The sequence below is a fragment of the Agelaius phoeniceus genome, chromosome 9 (genome assembly GCF_051311805.1).
Source record: "Agelaius phoeniceus isolate bAgePho1 chromosome 9, bAgePho1.hap1, whole genome shotgun sequence".
Classification (NCBI taxonomy): Eukaryota; Metazoa; Chordata; class Aves; order Passeriformes; family Icteridae; genus Agelaius; species Agelaius phoeniceus.
Window position 1 is genome coordinate 3,966,761 of NC_135273.1, and position 15,363 is coordinate 3,982,123.

General features: G+C 43.0%; 1 protein-coding gene across 1 annotated transcript in view; it reads left to right on the plus strand.

The window, feature by feature from the left end:
• The window catches only part of CPXM2 (carboxypeptidase X, M14 family member 2), a 68,492-nt gene that overhangs the window by 31,806 nt on the left and 21,323 nt on the right, over window positions 1–15,363 (plus strand). Inside the window, 2 exon segments of the mRNA XM_054637456.2 lie at window positions 9,984–10,068; window positions 10,376–10,526. Coding sequence (XP_054493431.2) covers window positions 9,984–10,068; window positions 10,376–10,526 — 236 coding nt within the window.

Here is a 15,363-nt window from a genome sequence, read left to right on the forward strand (position 1 = left end):
TCTGCAGATGATGAATTCCACAGAAAAAGTGGAGCCCAGCTGCAAGAAACAGGACTTCTTTTTGATTTTTACACTGAAGATATCAAAAAATCAGGAGTGCCACAAGTGCTGGCTAATAGGAATAAAATCCAATGCCTTGAAAGTGAGCAGGATATCTGTTCCTTTGGGGGAGAATTAATATACATTAAAATAATATGTAATTCTTAATAATAAGAAATTCTTAAATAATAATAATATATGTATAATAATAAATGTAATAATAATATATGTAATTCTTCATATTGCTGCCAATACATCTTCTAGTTTTAGGAACCAAATATCTTTAAAGAACAGTTCAAGGCTGTAGAGTGGGACACTGGAAGCATCACTGTGGAATTGTGCCAGGGATTTAAAGCAGTGATGTGGTGGTTTAAAATATGCACTCTCTTGACAGAGGGAAAGAAACTATTAATCACTCTTAGCAGTTTGGCAGGAATTTGAAAAACAGAGTAAACTTGTTTCCCACAAGCCAAACTCTCTTCTGATAATTCAGCATCATCTTTTGTATCAAGAGAAAACTCACATGTCAAAGTAGAGTCAGTGTGTGCTGACAGTAACATAAAGCTTCAGGCTGTGTGAGTGCAGAGGATGTTTTGGTTTTCAGGAGAGGATGTAATGCTGCAGTGAGTGAGATGTATTTTCTAAAAATTAACCTTTCAGTCATGGTAAGTTGTGAACTATCACCCCACGCCATGGAATGAAAAAATGACAACAATAAGAAAAAGCATGGATGAAATGATCTGTGCAGAAAGTTGGAGCTCTGCAGCAAAATGATGGATTTTTTAGAGAAAAATCAAAATATACTTACTTTCAAACATGTTCTCTTTAAGACCTTTCAGCTTCATAAAAATATTGAAGAATTTTTACTTTTATTCAAAATTGTCTTTAGGAAAAAAAATGTTGGAGGGGCATCTTAATTTTTCAAGTCTGGTTTGGGTAGAAGTTATTCTCTGTATCTTCCAAAACTGCAATAGCTCTTAAAAGGTTTGAGGAGCCACCAAATCAGTGGTGCTGCTGGTAGGAATGGTTTTCATGTATTGCCTGAGTCTAAACTGACACTGTTTAAGCTGGTCACTTATTTTCATTAGTGCTGAAGCAGCATTTTAACCAGAAGCTGGTGTAGACACCATTGCCCACTCCTTTCTGTGGCGCTTTGCTTTCCCTGTGCTGCTCTGTAGGAATAGCAAACAATAAATACCCAACAGATTGGATTTTGTGTCTGATCATGCTTTTGCTACAGACAGGATCCTTGTGATTGAACAGGAGAATGATTTTGCAATTTTTTTGGTAGGGCACCCTTGACCTCAGGCTTCCCTGTGTGCAGTGTAGCTCTTCATGATGCCCCAGCATCCCTTTTGACAAACTGTCCTGAGGGAACTCTAGGTCTGTAACAAGCTGGGTGCCTTCCAGAGATGCAGCTGAGGATAAATTTAGGTCAGTGCAATTTGCCTGCTTGCTTCTAATTTCGGTGCTACAGCATTCTGCTCTTCAGTCCCAAAATGAATGTGCTGCCCCACATTCCAGCTCATTGCTGCGCTCACTGGCAGTTTCTCAGAAGCTCAGATTTGTTTTTTAGGCAGTGTCTATGGCAAGGGGGTAATTTCCTTGCTTGCAAGGCAGTAAAAATCAGAGTCACGGAATCATCAAGGTTGGAAAGTGCCTCTAAGATCATCAAGTCCAACACTGCCAGGGTCTTTTCAGCTATTCCTGGTGCTAAGGTCATGGTCTCAGAGTAGTAACACTGGCTTCCTGAAGTGGTAATCACATGAGCATCTTCAGTCTTCCAACAATAACAGAAGAGCAGTGATAATCCTTCCAGTGACACTGGGGTGGCATTCAGTAAAGTGGAGTGGATATTCACAGGTGTTTTGAGCTGCTACTACAATCTAAGAAAACAGAATTTATCACTGTACACACGAAGGGTCAAAATTCAGCAGTGCAATGCTGCTTGTGAGAGCAGAGAAGAAGAAACCCCAAACCCTGCCCAGCTCACAAGTACAACAGACAAAGCTGGCTCTGCCTTTCAGAGCAGCTCCTCCTGTCCCCTCGCAGAGGCTGTGAAAACACACCCTGCTGAAACTTCAACAAGTCCAGGGGATATGTCTCCATGTTTTATCCAGATCATGTAACAAAACAAGCAGCTGCTGTGTGCAGACTTGGGTAATTCTGGTGCATTAAATCAGTGCAAACTGTTATGTGCCCTGACTGGGTGACAGGACTGCAGAGATGATTACAGCTTTCCCAAAGTCAGCCTCATGGGGTGAATTGTTCCAAATCCATAGAAATCATATCAAGTGAATTGATGGGAGTTATAAAACAACCTGAACTCATTGCAGGAAAAGCTCCCTTGAGATAATAATGTCAGCAGTTCCATGTTCCACTAATGTTTATGATGGGTTTACCTAATAAGTTAGATTTTCTCTGGGTGTGGCTTGGTGAATCCTTCTCATGGGCTTTCATGAGCCAGCCTTTGGCAGCTCCACCTCCAGGGCTCTCCATCTATTTGTTTAATTTCACTCCCTGTGCCCTGTCGATTTTCCAGCTCAGTTCTTGCCGCCTGCCCAGGATTTTGTCACTGGTGAGCCCTCCCCACCTCCCCTTGGCTCTGGGGAGCTGCTGGGGTGATCCTGTGTGGGTGGGGTGCTGACAGCACAGCCAGGCACAGATTGATGCTTTCCCGAGTTTGTTTGACAGAAATGTCAGAGCCGATGCTGTTCTGTTGTGGCTCTGATTTGGCACGGGGACCCTGTGCCCAGCCTCTGTCACTCACTGGCAGGGAGCAGGGCAGTGCCACCCTGGGGCAGTGGTCACTCTGCACTCCCAGAGGGTGCTGAGGAGGGGACAGAACCTGCCCTGCACAGTGGGGATGCTCAGAAAAGGAAGGAAAGCTTTGTAACCTCCCTGGAAGGGACTTGAAATCAAATGAGCTGAATCCTTTTGGAAAAGGAGACTTCCAGTGAATTTGGGCATCTGCTGCAGCTGATTACTCACCCTTTCTCATCACAGCCTGGGTTTGTGTCTTTGGCTCATGAATGGTGACTTGGTGCAATGAGAATGGTTGGGTGGGGGTCATGTTGGGGTCATCAGGCTCCTTGTCCCTCCAGTTGTGCCCTTCCCAAAGCAGTGTCCCTTCCACATGCACTGGGTGGCACTTGGCCACCTCTCTGTGGGCTTGAGAGCCTCCAGCACTGCTGTAAATATTCTCTCAGCTGTGGGCACAAATGGCAGTGTTTGTTTGCTGGTAACTCTCAGGGCTTTTCATTTTCCTGTATTTTAACATTCATGAAGTGAGGTGTTGCCCTGGAAAGGTTGGATTTCTCTCCTCAAATACATGACTGATTTACAAAGGTGAGGTAGGCACAAAAAAAGAAAGGAAAATTAAGAATGCCACAAAAAGAGGTTCAGAAGAAAAGGCATCACAGCTTGGTTGTGTTCAGCAGATCCAGAGGACCTGCTGCAGAAGGAATTTCAAACTCATTAAATTCTCATTGCAGAGTGGCCAAAAATGAGGGGTTAAGACCAAAATCTTTGGGGCAGAGGATGTTTCTGACCCTGGCACCTTCAGGCATTATTGGCTGAATGTACAACAGCAAAATAAGAAACATCCACAGCTATCACCAGATTTTCTAGAATCTCATAAAATCCATGTAAAAACCTGGCTGTAAGTTGCAGATGTTGGGTTGGAAAGGTATTTGCAACCCCAACTCCTGTTTATTGAGTAAAGCTTTGAAAAAAATCTGTGCTGAATTCATTTCAAGCAAGTGAAATTCTGGCTCTGAGCTTTTGTTCGTAGAGCCTCCAAAGAGATGGATTTCACAGCAGTACATTCATTTCAGTCAGCTAGAAGCAATTTTAAAAATTAAACATTCAAAGATTTCAATTATTAAAAAAATACCCTTGCTGGCTAGTCAATCTTCATCTCCTAAATCATATTTATTTTAATTAGTTTGCAAAACTTGCTGGGCTACCTGTGGTTTGCCTGGGCATTATTTTTTCTTGGCTGATTTGGAAACTGTTTGGCAGTGGGTGATTTAAAATTTTATCAGCATAAATATTATTATAGAATATTAATATTAATGGTTTTACATTTAATTGCATGAGAGTACAAATTAATTTTTTCAAGTAGAAAGCTATTTAATTGCCAGCATGCTGATTCTGTTCCATGAGTATCATTTAGTATAAAGCTTGTCCAGCATTTTTTTGGTACAGAGATTTTGCTATATCAAGTATTTTGGTGTTTCAATTTATTTATTATTGCTGGGTACACATTTATTTGCCTGAATGGGTCTATTTTATATTAATTTTAGGGGTTCTATTGCAGATAAATCAGGTTGGCCTGACAGCAGAAGAATAAAATGCTCGGTTGGAGCCAGGTCTGTTGTTCATGGGAGCTCTGCTGGTGCTTGCTGGTCTCACTCCAAGAATGTCAGAGAATCATGGAATATTTTGGGTTAGAAGGGACATTAAAAGTCATCCTGCTCCAATCCCCCTGCCACAGGCACCTTCCACATCCCAGGCTGCTCCAAAACCCATCCAGCCTGGCCTTGGACACTTCCAGGGATCCAGGAGCAGCCACAGCTGCTCTGGGAAATCCATTCTCACAGGAACAATTCCCAATTCCCAATCTCCCATCCAGCCCTGCCCTCTGGCAGTGGGAGCCATTCCCTGTGTCCTGTCCCTCCATGCCTTGTCCCCAGTCCCTCTCCAGCTCTCCTGGAGCCCCTTCAGGCCCTGGAAGTTGCTCTGAGGTCCAGTCCAGAGCCTTCTGCAGCCTGAACACCCCCAGTTCTCTCCTTTCCACACAGGAAGGTGCTCCATCCCTTCAATCTTCTTTGTGGCCCATCTCTGCCACTCTGGGCTTGAGCTTCTGCTCACCAGCACTTCAAATCTCCTGGGCTTTCCTTGCTGTGGAAAAGCACCCTCAGAGATAAGGATCAATATTTATTTTAGATTTATTTCACTTGTTGCTGGTTAGCTTTCCATGATTGAGAAGCTTGGCATTAAAATATGACATGCAGCAAGTGCTGCTCAAAGAGAAAAAACCCAAACAATCCCAATTCCCAGCTGATCCCCTGCCTGCTGGAGCCTGGGCAGGGAAAATCTGGCATCCCTCCTCTGCTTCCCTGCATTCTCCTGAACTGGGATTCAGCCTTGGTCCAACACACAGAGAGAAAAGTCAGGAAATTGTATCAGGGCAAGCACAGCTGGAAGATGTTTTGCTGTTCTGGTGCTGCCCATGATCTTTTTGCTCAGTAGCTGATGCTGTGGTTAGATAAGGAAAAGCTGATTATTGGGACAGGAACCTGCCAAAGCTGTAGGAGATCTGCTTTTAATTCTCTGCTTTGATTCAAGTTTACTCTCTCTGTCCCTGGGCAAGTTATTTAATCCCTCAGCTTTTCTTTTTTGGATGAAAATGGAAAAGCAGGACATTACCATGCATCACAAAAGACTGAATTCGAAATTGAAGGTGTTCAAATAAGCTTTGTCTAACGCCAGTGCATTACAGATAAAAACCAAATAATTAGTTATAATTCAAAAATCCACCCTATTAAGTAAATTTGAATAACGTTTTGATTTTTGCATTTACTGTCTCTGAAAAGAATTGATTAATATTGTCAGTGGATACTGAGATTTTTCAGATAGGCTGTGTCTGAAGAGATAAGGCTGCCTAAAATTTAAAAGGGATTATTTAAAAGGGATGCACCTGAATCCAAAGTTTCCCTGTCAAATCTGTACCTTGTGATCTTTTTCCAGCATGGAGGAAATTTGTGAGGCAGAAGTGGCACTTTGTGGCAGAGGGTGATGGGCTGGGGGTAACCTCAAACACTCCTGGATGGTCACACAATGGCTCTGGATTGCCTTGCCCTGTGCCAAGAAAGAGCTCCATAATTAATGCTCTCTTTTGTGAATGCTGGCCTAGGACTTGCCTGGAATTCTGTCTCCTCAGCTCTACAAACCCAGCAAATATCTGTATTTTTCTCTTAGGAGTGTAGTGGTAGGTCCTGGGAGATTTTATAGAGCGAAACCAGAAGAGCTTCTCTGAAACAACAGCATCCTGAGTTCTGGAAAACATTACAGCTTTATTTCAGCCTTCCTTAGACAGCTTTATTGCTCAGTGCTGATGGGCTCCAAAGAGATTGGATGTGACAGAAATCTCTGTCTGCAAATCCCAAACCCGAGGAGATGGATCTTGGTGTCACCAGGTGATCACACAGACAAAATTCCCCAGTACCTCTCCTAGCACAAGGCTTGGCTTTAGCTGCCCTGTTCCTCTGATGGATTGCCACAAGAAAAGCTTTACATTTCTGTGGCTGCATGAATAAACCAGGTGTTTCTGGAACTCCTGGATCCCAGGAAATGCTGTTCTTGGAGCATCCAGCTGCTGCCTGGGGTCAGCAGCCCTCCTGTGCCACACACAGGTGGGAAAACTGCAGCTCTTGGGAGGATTTAGTGAGTTCTTGTCTGCTCTGGAGCTGTGGGAGTCTCTGGGGTTTGAAGACACTCAGTCAATTATGGCTTTGCTGGTTTTTATTTTCCAGATCCTCTGACCACAAGAACCCACACAGAGCTCCCCTTCCCCAGCGTGGGGGATGTGGCTTTTAGGGAGAAGGTGCCATTTCCCAGAGGAATCTCAGTTTACAGGAGCCTCCTTAATATTGTCAGAAACTGTTTTTATTGTGGCATTGGGGGAAAAGGGGGAAGGATTTAAGCCCCTGGAGGCAGCTTTGCATGCAGTGCCCGTGAGAGAAGGATCTGATCCCCTGTGATGTTTTTATTCTGCTTTTTGCTCACAGGCAAACACAATGAATAGTATATGGTGTGTACCTTCATACATTGCACTGATTTACCTCCTCCATGACCCTCTGAGGTCCTTCTATCCTGCCAGTGTCCAAGACTGGATGCAGTCCATTAGGATTTTAATTGCATTCTGCCCCTCCACAGCACGTTGCTTGTTGCCACTCAAGATGGAAAATGTGCAGGACTACTTGTATATGTTTTCCTTTGGGAGAGGTTTGAACTTTTGCAATGGTAGGGAGTGAGAAAATCAAAATATGTTAAATGAAAGTCCCAGCTTAGAAATGTTACAGTGACAGCAACATTTTTCTCATGCCAGTAAATCAAGCTTGTTCTTTTAAAACACCCTGTATGTGCCATGATTTTCTTACAAAAGTCTGTCCACGTTTGTCATGGTTTCATGTGACTTTAGTGCCCTGTTTGAATTGCTTCTGCAAATGTTGAGCAATGAATCTGGATGTGTTGTGTTTGCCTTCCTAATCTGATCTGTGCAGTTGAAGTGAAAAAAGTTCTGTAATACTTCAGAAGCAATGATGTTATTTGGTTTGTGGCATTGTCTCTTTTGGTCATTTAGTCTGATTTTGAGAGATGTCAAGAATAGTGAAAAAAACCAATTATGCAAAGCTCATGCAAAACCCCAACAAAATGAGCAAGGAAATAATAAAAAAAAAAAAAAAACAACAAACCAAACCAAAACAGCAAAAACCCCAGTATAATTTTATGTGCATTGAATATGTACAGTGCCACCAGCAGCCTCCTTCAAACCCAGGATTTTGCTCTCAAGCTTATATTTTCCTAGTAATTCAGAAAAAGGTATTTTCCTCTTTTTAGAGTTTTGCTGTTGGCCATTTTATAGAATAGTTTGGGCTGGAAGGGAATTTAAAGCTCATCCCATTCCATCCCTGCCATGGGCAGGGACACCTCCCACTGTCCCAGGCTGCTCCCAGCCCTGTCCAACCTGACTTTGGACACTTCCAGGGATCCAGGGGCAGCCACAGCTGCTCTGGGCACTCTGTGCCAGGGCCTCACCACCTTCACAACCAAGATTTCTTCCCAATATCTGATCCCAACCTGCTTTCTTTCATCACCCCTGTCCTGGCACTCCATGTCCTTGTCACAACTCCCTCTCCTTCCCTCTTGTCAGCTCCTTTATTTGATGGAAGTAAATCAGCCTTTCTTCAACTTGAGAACACAGAGAAGCTGAGGGAAGAAAGTTCTTTGCAAGAGTCAGGAGAAACTTATCCAGCATGCTGAAGTCACTGTTTATTTTGTTGTGTGTCATTTATCATTTTACAGCCAAATTTTAGAGACGCCAGCATGGCACTTCTCAGCTCTGCAGTAAATCTCCTACCCCAGGAGCCCTTCCACTGACAGACAGACAATTAGGATTTTCAGAGTGCAGCTAACTTGTTACAGTTGTTTACCAAATACTAAAGTTGTGTGCATTACAAGTGATAGATGTACCCTTCTTTTCATTGCCATAACAAAAAGTTGCCTGCTTGGCAATTGTCAAGATTTTTCCATTTAATCTAACATGAATGGCAAAGTCTATTCACTGAAGGAGGCTGGTGAGAGAGTTGTAAAGGACTGGTTTAGTGTCTAAAACAGAGCTGGGTTTGTTCAGTTGTTATTTTGTTGGGTTTTTTTCAAAATCTCATTTTTTTTTACTTTTGGGGGCATTAGTATAGAATGTCCAGAAGTGATTTTCCAAATCCTACTAAATATTTACCTCATCTTTGTTTTCAGATGTGTTAAAAACCTCAGTTGTCTGTTTTGTACAAGGCTTGGTGAGCTGGGGCTGATGGTTTTACCTTTGTTCCATCCTTGTCCCATTTTGGTCTTCATTAGAAGCCTGACTCTTTAGTGAGCACATAAAGGCTGGTTTGTCCCTAAACACAGGCACAGTGGTTCAATGTGGGAGTGTGTGTTCATAGGTAGTTTGTTATTATTAGTTGATTTTAAAAGAAAAAAACAAAACAAATCAAAGTTGTATTTGTACAGGAGCAGTATAAGGGGAAGTTCTTAGGTGTGTCTGTCCTTCCAGGCCCTCCTGATCTTCAATATTTATGCTCTGCTGCTTCTTCAAGACCTGCCCCAAAGTCCTCTTTTCTTCTCTCCAGTGCCAAGAGCTTTCCTAGCCCTGGTTTCACTCCCAGGCATGGCACTCTAGCTTAGATAAGAGCCTGTGCTGAAGAAGAGCAGCTCCAGAGCCCTGCTGGTGGCACATAAATATGGAATTTAATCATCCTGGACTGACTTCACGGTACAAATGTTCCTCCAAGCCACAACTCTCCTCCAAGTCCCTGCCTACTGAAACCAGGTGTTAGGGGAAAAAACAAATCACTGCTGCCCTTTCTGAGTAACAAATGGGGGAGGAGAGTTGGGCATTGCCTTCTCCAGCCTTCTCCAGCCCTGTACACACATTATTACCTGTCCACAGGTAATGCCTGAGCAGTGTGAAACTCCACAGCTTTAATCCAGAATATAGGAAGCAGCATTTTACATTTCCTCATACTCTTCTTTAGCTGGATCCAGATGAGGCATAACTGAAGTATTTGACTTCTTTAGATGAAAGGGGATTTTGCTGTAAATCAGATGACATTAGAAAAATCAGCCTATTGGGGATTGATCAGGATATTGTAGGAGTGCAGTAGTCCTGTGATCAATTGTCTCTCTGTCCCTGTCTCTTGCTAATAAATACAAGAATAACTGCAGGCACCAGTTATTCTTCTATTGAAAGAAATGGAAATTTTGCTGGTTGAAATTCACAGATGTTTCATCCTTGAGGATTTATTACTTTTTTCCCATCCTCTCTGATAATAACAGCAGAACTAATAAATGTTCTGCAGCTGAAAAGATGATCTTTGAACACTGCATAAATCTGTTCTAGATAAGCCATTTATCCCAAACTCTGCATATAAAAGGAGAGGAGAGCAGCAAGTCTCTCACCCCCTGGAATCCCAGAATATTATCTCACCAGGATTTTGCTTCTTTGTGCCAGGCTTTTTGAACAGTGTGTTGAATCCAGATTGGCATGACTTTTCCAAATGGGATTTCCACTGCTAGCAGCCTTATAAGCTTGATTATATTAAATAATGTGCAGTCATTCTAAGTTCTGAAAAGTAACTTATTTTTTTCTCTTTTTCAAGGAGTAACTGGGTGACCTCTTACAGAGTGTTAGTGAGCAACGACAGCCACGCGTGGACTGCTGTCAGGAACGAATCTGGAGATGTGGTGAGTAGAACAAAACATGTTTTATGGGGAAGAGCAGAGGTGGGAAAGCAGGGGCTGGCCACAGATTAGTCAGTGGCAGCATCTCCCATTGATTTTAAGAGCAAATCCCAAGGTACAGAATCAGAATTGCCATGGGGGAATGGGGGGCATTGCCATCCTCAAAGATCAGTTCTGGCCCAAGCCACCATCAGCCTGGACCTGAAAGGTGATTTTGCATTTAACATTTACATTTCTCTTACCAAAACCACTCTGAGCCAGTTTGAAGCACTGATGTTGCCCTTTCTTCCCCCCTGTCTGGCCTGGCCAGATTTTTGAAGGGAACAGTGAGAAGGAGATCCCAGTGCTGAACATGCTGCCGGTGCCGCTGGTGGCGCGTTACATCCGCATCAACCCCCGCTCCTGGTTCCAGGAGGGCAGCATCTGCATGAGGCTGGAAATCCTGGGCTGCCCCTTGCCAGGTGAGAGCCTTTGATAGTTCATGTTGGCATGGCTGCATGTGGCAGGACTCAAAAACTGCATTTCCTTTGGACAGCTTTGCTTTTGGTATAATATTTATCTTGAGTGAGTAGGGTTATGTAGAAAGAAATAGAAATGTCTGTCCAAGCCCACAGAGAGTATCAGGATAACTTTTGATATGCAAGCCATAGTATCTGTAAGTGCCTTTATTAAAAAAACAAGATTGCATGGGTGATCTGACTGTTTCCTAGGGCAATTTGTATGTAAATTCTCATGATCCCTTTCTCTCCCCTAAAACTGCATCTAAACAGGAAAAAAAGCAAAAATGTCAGTATTTGGAAAGGTGATTTTTTATTGAGTGCAGCAGTTTTTTACCCTGGATTCTTACTGGCTTTACACCCATCCAGGGCCAGATTCTGCTTGGCAGCGCTGGCATTTGTTACCCTTGAGCTTCATGGGTCTGTGTCAGTGGGTGAAGCTGGGAACACATCCCCACTTTCAGCACTGTCCCGCTGAGTGCTCTTCCAGCTTTTCACAGATCTTGGATTCACATGGAAACAGCATCAGAGCATCCCCCTGGTAGTCATTTATTGAGTTAATTGCTCGCAGTGGCTGATTCAGTATATTCCTGAAAGAAAATACCAGAATCATTCATTGAGAAACACAATGGGAATGGGGTGTGTTCATTCAAAATGTAATTGGACTGAAGAACTAATAGGTTTTGATAAGTGCTGACCCATCTTTTTAGCTCAGAAAGAGCTGGCATTTCTTTCTCCTTGCTCATTTTGCGCGTCGCACGCGAGGCGCCCGGGACAAAGCTGTTCCCCAGGTTCCAGAGGTCTTTCCAAGCACGTTTTCTTCCTCTAGGATGGGACATGTTTTTGCAGCTCCCTCTAAGTGGATTCCTCACCCTTTATTGGTCTTATTTTGCTCATTCCAAGTTAAATATCTGGGTGGTTTGGCCGTGGGAGCAGCGACCCTGACAGTGCTGCTCTAACACTCTGTATTGACTGTGGGACTGGAAATCAAGGGCTCTTCTTCTCTGACAGATTTTTTTTTCATCAAAATAACCAATTTTCCTAAATTCACCAAAATCAGGAGGGGGAGCTCTGTTAATTCACACACCTCTAGACTTTCCAAAGCCCGGGGCATAGGGAAATACCCCAACAACTAAAGGAGGGTGGAAGGAAAGAAACCCATTTTCATAACTCTGAATTTCTTTTCGTGTCTTCTAGACTTGTGATTTTAGGGTTTATGCCTTCATTAATCCCTGAATATATTAAACTATTTGCATTCAGTCTGTGCTCTGTATCAGCTTTCCATCAAGCAGGCTCACAAGGGAGGATAATGAAGGAATAAGGAGAAAGGATAAAAGGAAAAGAAAAAACCTGAATAAGATTGATATTCTAGGTTAGCACTGTCTGAATGAGATGGAAATGGTTAAAGACAGCTACAACCCATTCCTGTGGGTAGGGCTCTGTCCATTAAACCTTCTGCATGTGCTAGATGCACTAAAAATTGAATAAATCATGATAAAACACTATTTGGGCAACTGTAACATACTTATCTAAGCAGTATTATGTAAGATAATTGTAATTTTTATCAGTAAAATGCTTATATCTTATCCATAGCATACATTTTTGTTGTATCTTAGGCTAGTTTGGACAAACAACAACAATTTTCTAGATTGTTACAGTAGCTCTACAAGAAAGAAAGAAAGAAAGAAAAAGCTGTGTTGTCCAACTATGTCAGTGCTATCTTTGGGCAACAGAAAGGGTTTGCTGTTTCACCAAGAGAAAGACATTTCTCTGTGGAGGAAAGATGCCAGAAAATCTTACCTGTAACAACAATCAGTGCTGCCATGTCTCAAAAAAGAGGGCAAAAAGAGGACAAAACCCAAAAACATTTAATTCCCTCTCCACTTTCCAAAAATGCTGGTATTTACATAGAGGGAGGCTGACACACACAGTCTTTTGCAATTGCCTCAGAGGGATGGATGTGCTTTCCTTGCCTTCTCTTCCTCAAACCTAAGGAAGGTCAAAATGAAATTATATGTGATCAAAAGCACCCAGAGATTGGAAAGAGAAAATTAGTGGAGTTCTTCATGCATTTATTTATGTTGTAGAGTATTCAAGGCAAGAGACAATTATTTTAACGGAATAAATTTGTGATGGAATTTAATTTTTAATAGTTCTTATATAGAAAACTATCACTGGTACCATGATCATGCCATTACTTTGAACCCAAGATAAAAAAGGAATTTTAACAGCTCTGTAATGGAGTACTGTGTTTTGCAGTGGCTTCAGTCTTATTTTTACTGCTTCTCTCTCAGTGCCAGGCTACCTGGTCAAGTCTAAAGTTCTGTTCATTTTTTGATAAAAATGTGACTTTTTACAAGTATCTCTCGTTATACATGTCCATGTCAACAGCAGCTCTAAATCCAGCACCTACTTCTGAGAGGAAAAGTAGAAAAGAATCAGTTTATAGTTGAAAAACATTATTTCATTGCTGATTTCATGTGTGATGTTAATGCTCATAAGCAATGCTCATGAGGCTGCCATGAAATAGATCATGTGGAAAAAACTTAGAATCACCTGATGTGGCTGCCAGCGGATTTATTTCAAGATTACACATGTGCTGTCTGTGAGATGTTCAATTTAGTGAAGACAAGTCAAATTCACTTAAATTACATGGAAATTAAAAAAAAACCGCAGTCATTTGTGAAACAGCACATTGGCATTTTTAAGGCAGTCTAAGGGATTTAAACCAGAATATTCTTTTTATTAAAAACTTCTCTGAATCCCTTGGATTGCCTTCATTATGCCCTGCATTTGGAGCAGCACTTCTGAGAAGCTGAAACCTCCTGGAAGCATCAGGGCCTCACTGGCTGAGGCACTGTAGAGCTGTAATAAGTGAAAATATCCTTTTTTTTTCATCAACTGCCAAGCAATTGGTCCTTTCTGGTACTTTTTCTGGGCAGTTTTCAGAGCCCTCATACTGCAAAGTTATTGGGCATTAACTCACTTGGAGTTTTGTGGATCCCAGCACAGGAAGGGAGGCCTTGTGCAGGCTGCCCTAGGACAGAGGCTGGACAGAGTTACAGAATAAAGCAGGGATTTATTCAAAGCATCTCCTCCATGGATCCACCTTGGGCAGCACCAGAGCCCAGCCAGGGCTGCACCCAAGATGAACCAAAATGGTCCCAAAATGCACGGCCGGGCACGGGCTCTGTCCCTGGGATCAGCTCTGCTCCATTTGCATCTTGCAGTTCATTGTCCCATTCCAGCTTTAGCCCCTGCAGTCCCACCCTGCTTGTTTTTCTCTCTCCAGCCCACGGGGTTTGTGCTCTTGGGGCTGAGATTTGGATCATTTGTCCTTGGTGCCCAGCAGGAGCAGGAATTGTTTTGTCTCCCTGCTCTGTGCACAGAGCTCAGCATCCCCTGATGTGAGCCCAGACCCACACACTAAAGCAGCACAGAATCTGAAAAATAGAAAAGCCAAACCTGAGGCATCAGAAGGATGTGGAGCTGTTGGAGACCTCAGAGATGATCAGAGGGATGGAGCAGCTCTGCTGTGAGGAAAAACTGAGGGAAATGGGATTGTTCATCCTGGAGAGGGGAAGGCCCTGGGGTGATGTAACTGTGGCCTTCCAGTGCCTGAGGGAAACTACAAAAAATATGGAGAGAGAGGCTTTGGACAAGGGCCTGGAGTGACAGGACAAAGGAATGGCTTCCTGATGGCAGAGGGCAGGGTTAGGTGGGATTTTAGGAAGGAATTGTTCCCTGTGAGGGTGGGCAGGCCCTGGCACAGGTGCCCAGAGCAGCTGTGGCTGCCCCTGGATCCCTGGCAGTGCCCAAGGCCAGGCTGGACACTGGGGCTGGGAGCAGCCTGGGACAGTGGGAGGTGTCCCTGCCATGGCAGGGGTGGCACTGGGTGGGATTTAAGGTCCCTTCCAACCCAAACCATGGTTTGCTCCTATGAATCTGTGATTTAACGGCTTTAGTCACTTGTCCATCTTTACAAGAATAGAAGGATGAAGGGCACAAGATGCCTCTCCCAGCAAACTTCATTACCTCTACTGGTTATGTACAGACAGATTAGTGGTAGAAAAAAGCTAATATATCCCTCTGTATAAATGTGAGTGGCACAGTTTTGCAAGATCTTTTCTCCATGGAAGAAAGAGAGACTTTGTCCAGAATTTCTGCTAATAAATCAGTATATTTCTCGTAGAACTCTTCTGTAGTTTGAGTTGTTCAGTCTCTTATTCTCAGTTTTATTTAAAAAAAAAATGCCAAAGTGGACCCATCCAGCTGTGTGCAAGCCTTGTTTGCCTTTCTACATTTTAGCTTTTAATGTTCTCATCTGTATTCCTGCTGCAGCAGAAATCCAGCTATCCAAGCAGGCTGCAGCAGAGCCTGGCAAAGTATGAGTGTTAATTCCCCAGGGAACTGTCAAATTGAGCTCTGTTGTTGAGGAAGGGCCAGAGATACCATCATTTTCACTGCAGTCTTTTTAAGTTTCCACCAACTCTACAGCATTCACAGTCATTCCCATGATATTAGTGTTTGATGTATGGAAAAAGAGCCAGGCTTTGAAAGGCATGGGATTAAAGTATCAAGGAAAAAATCGGTTGCTGTATATTTTGGCTCATGGGGATACAGAAAACTTTCAACATCCTGGCAGTTTTATGACATTTATTTTTATATTTTTACAACGTGGAAGTATTTTCTCAATGATGGAGATATTCTGTGGGGCACTGAACACATTGTCTCTTTTGAGAAGAAGTGGGGGTTTTGTTTATGATTTCCATTTCTTGTCAGTGTATCAATGAGTAATTTC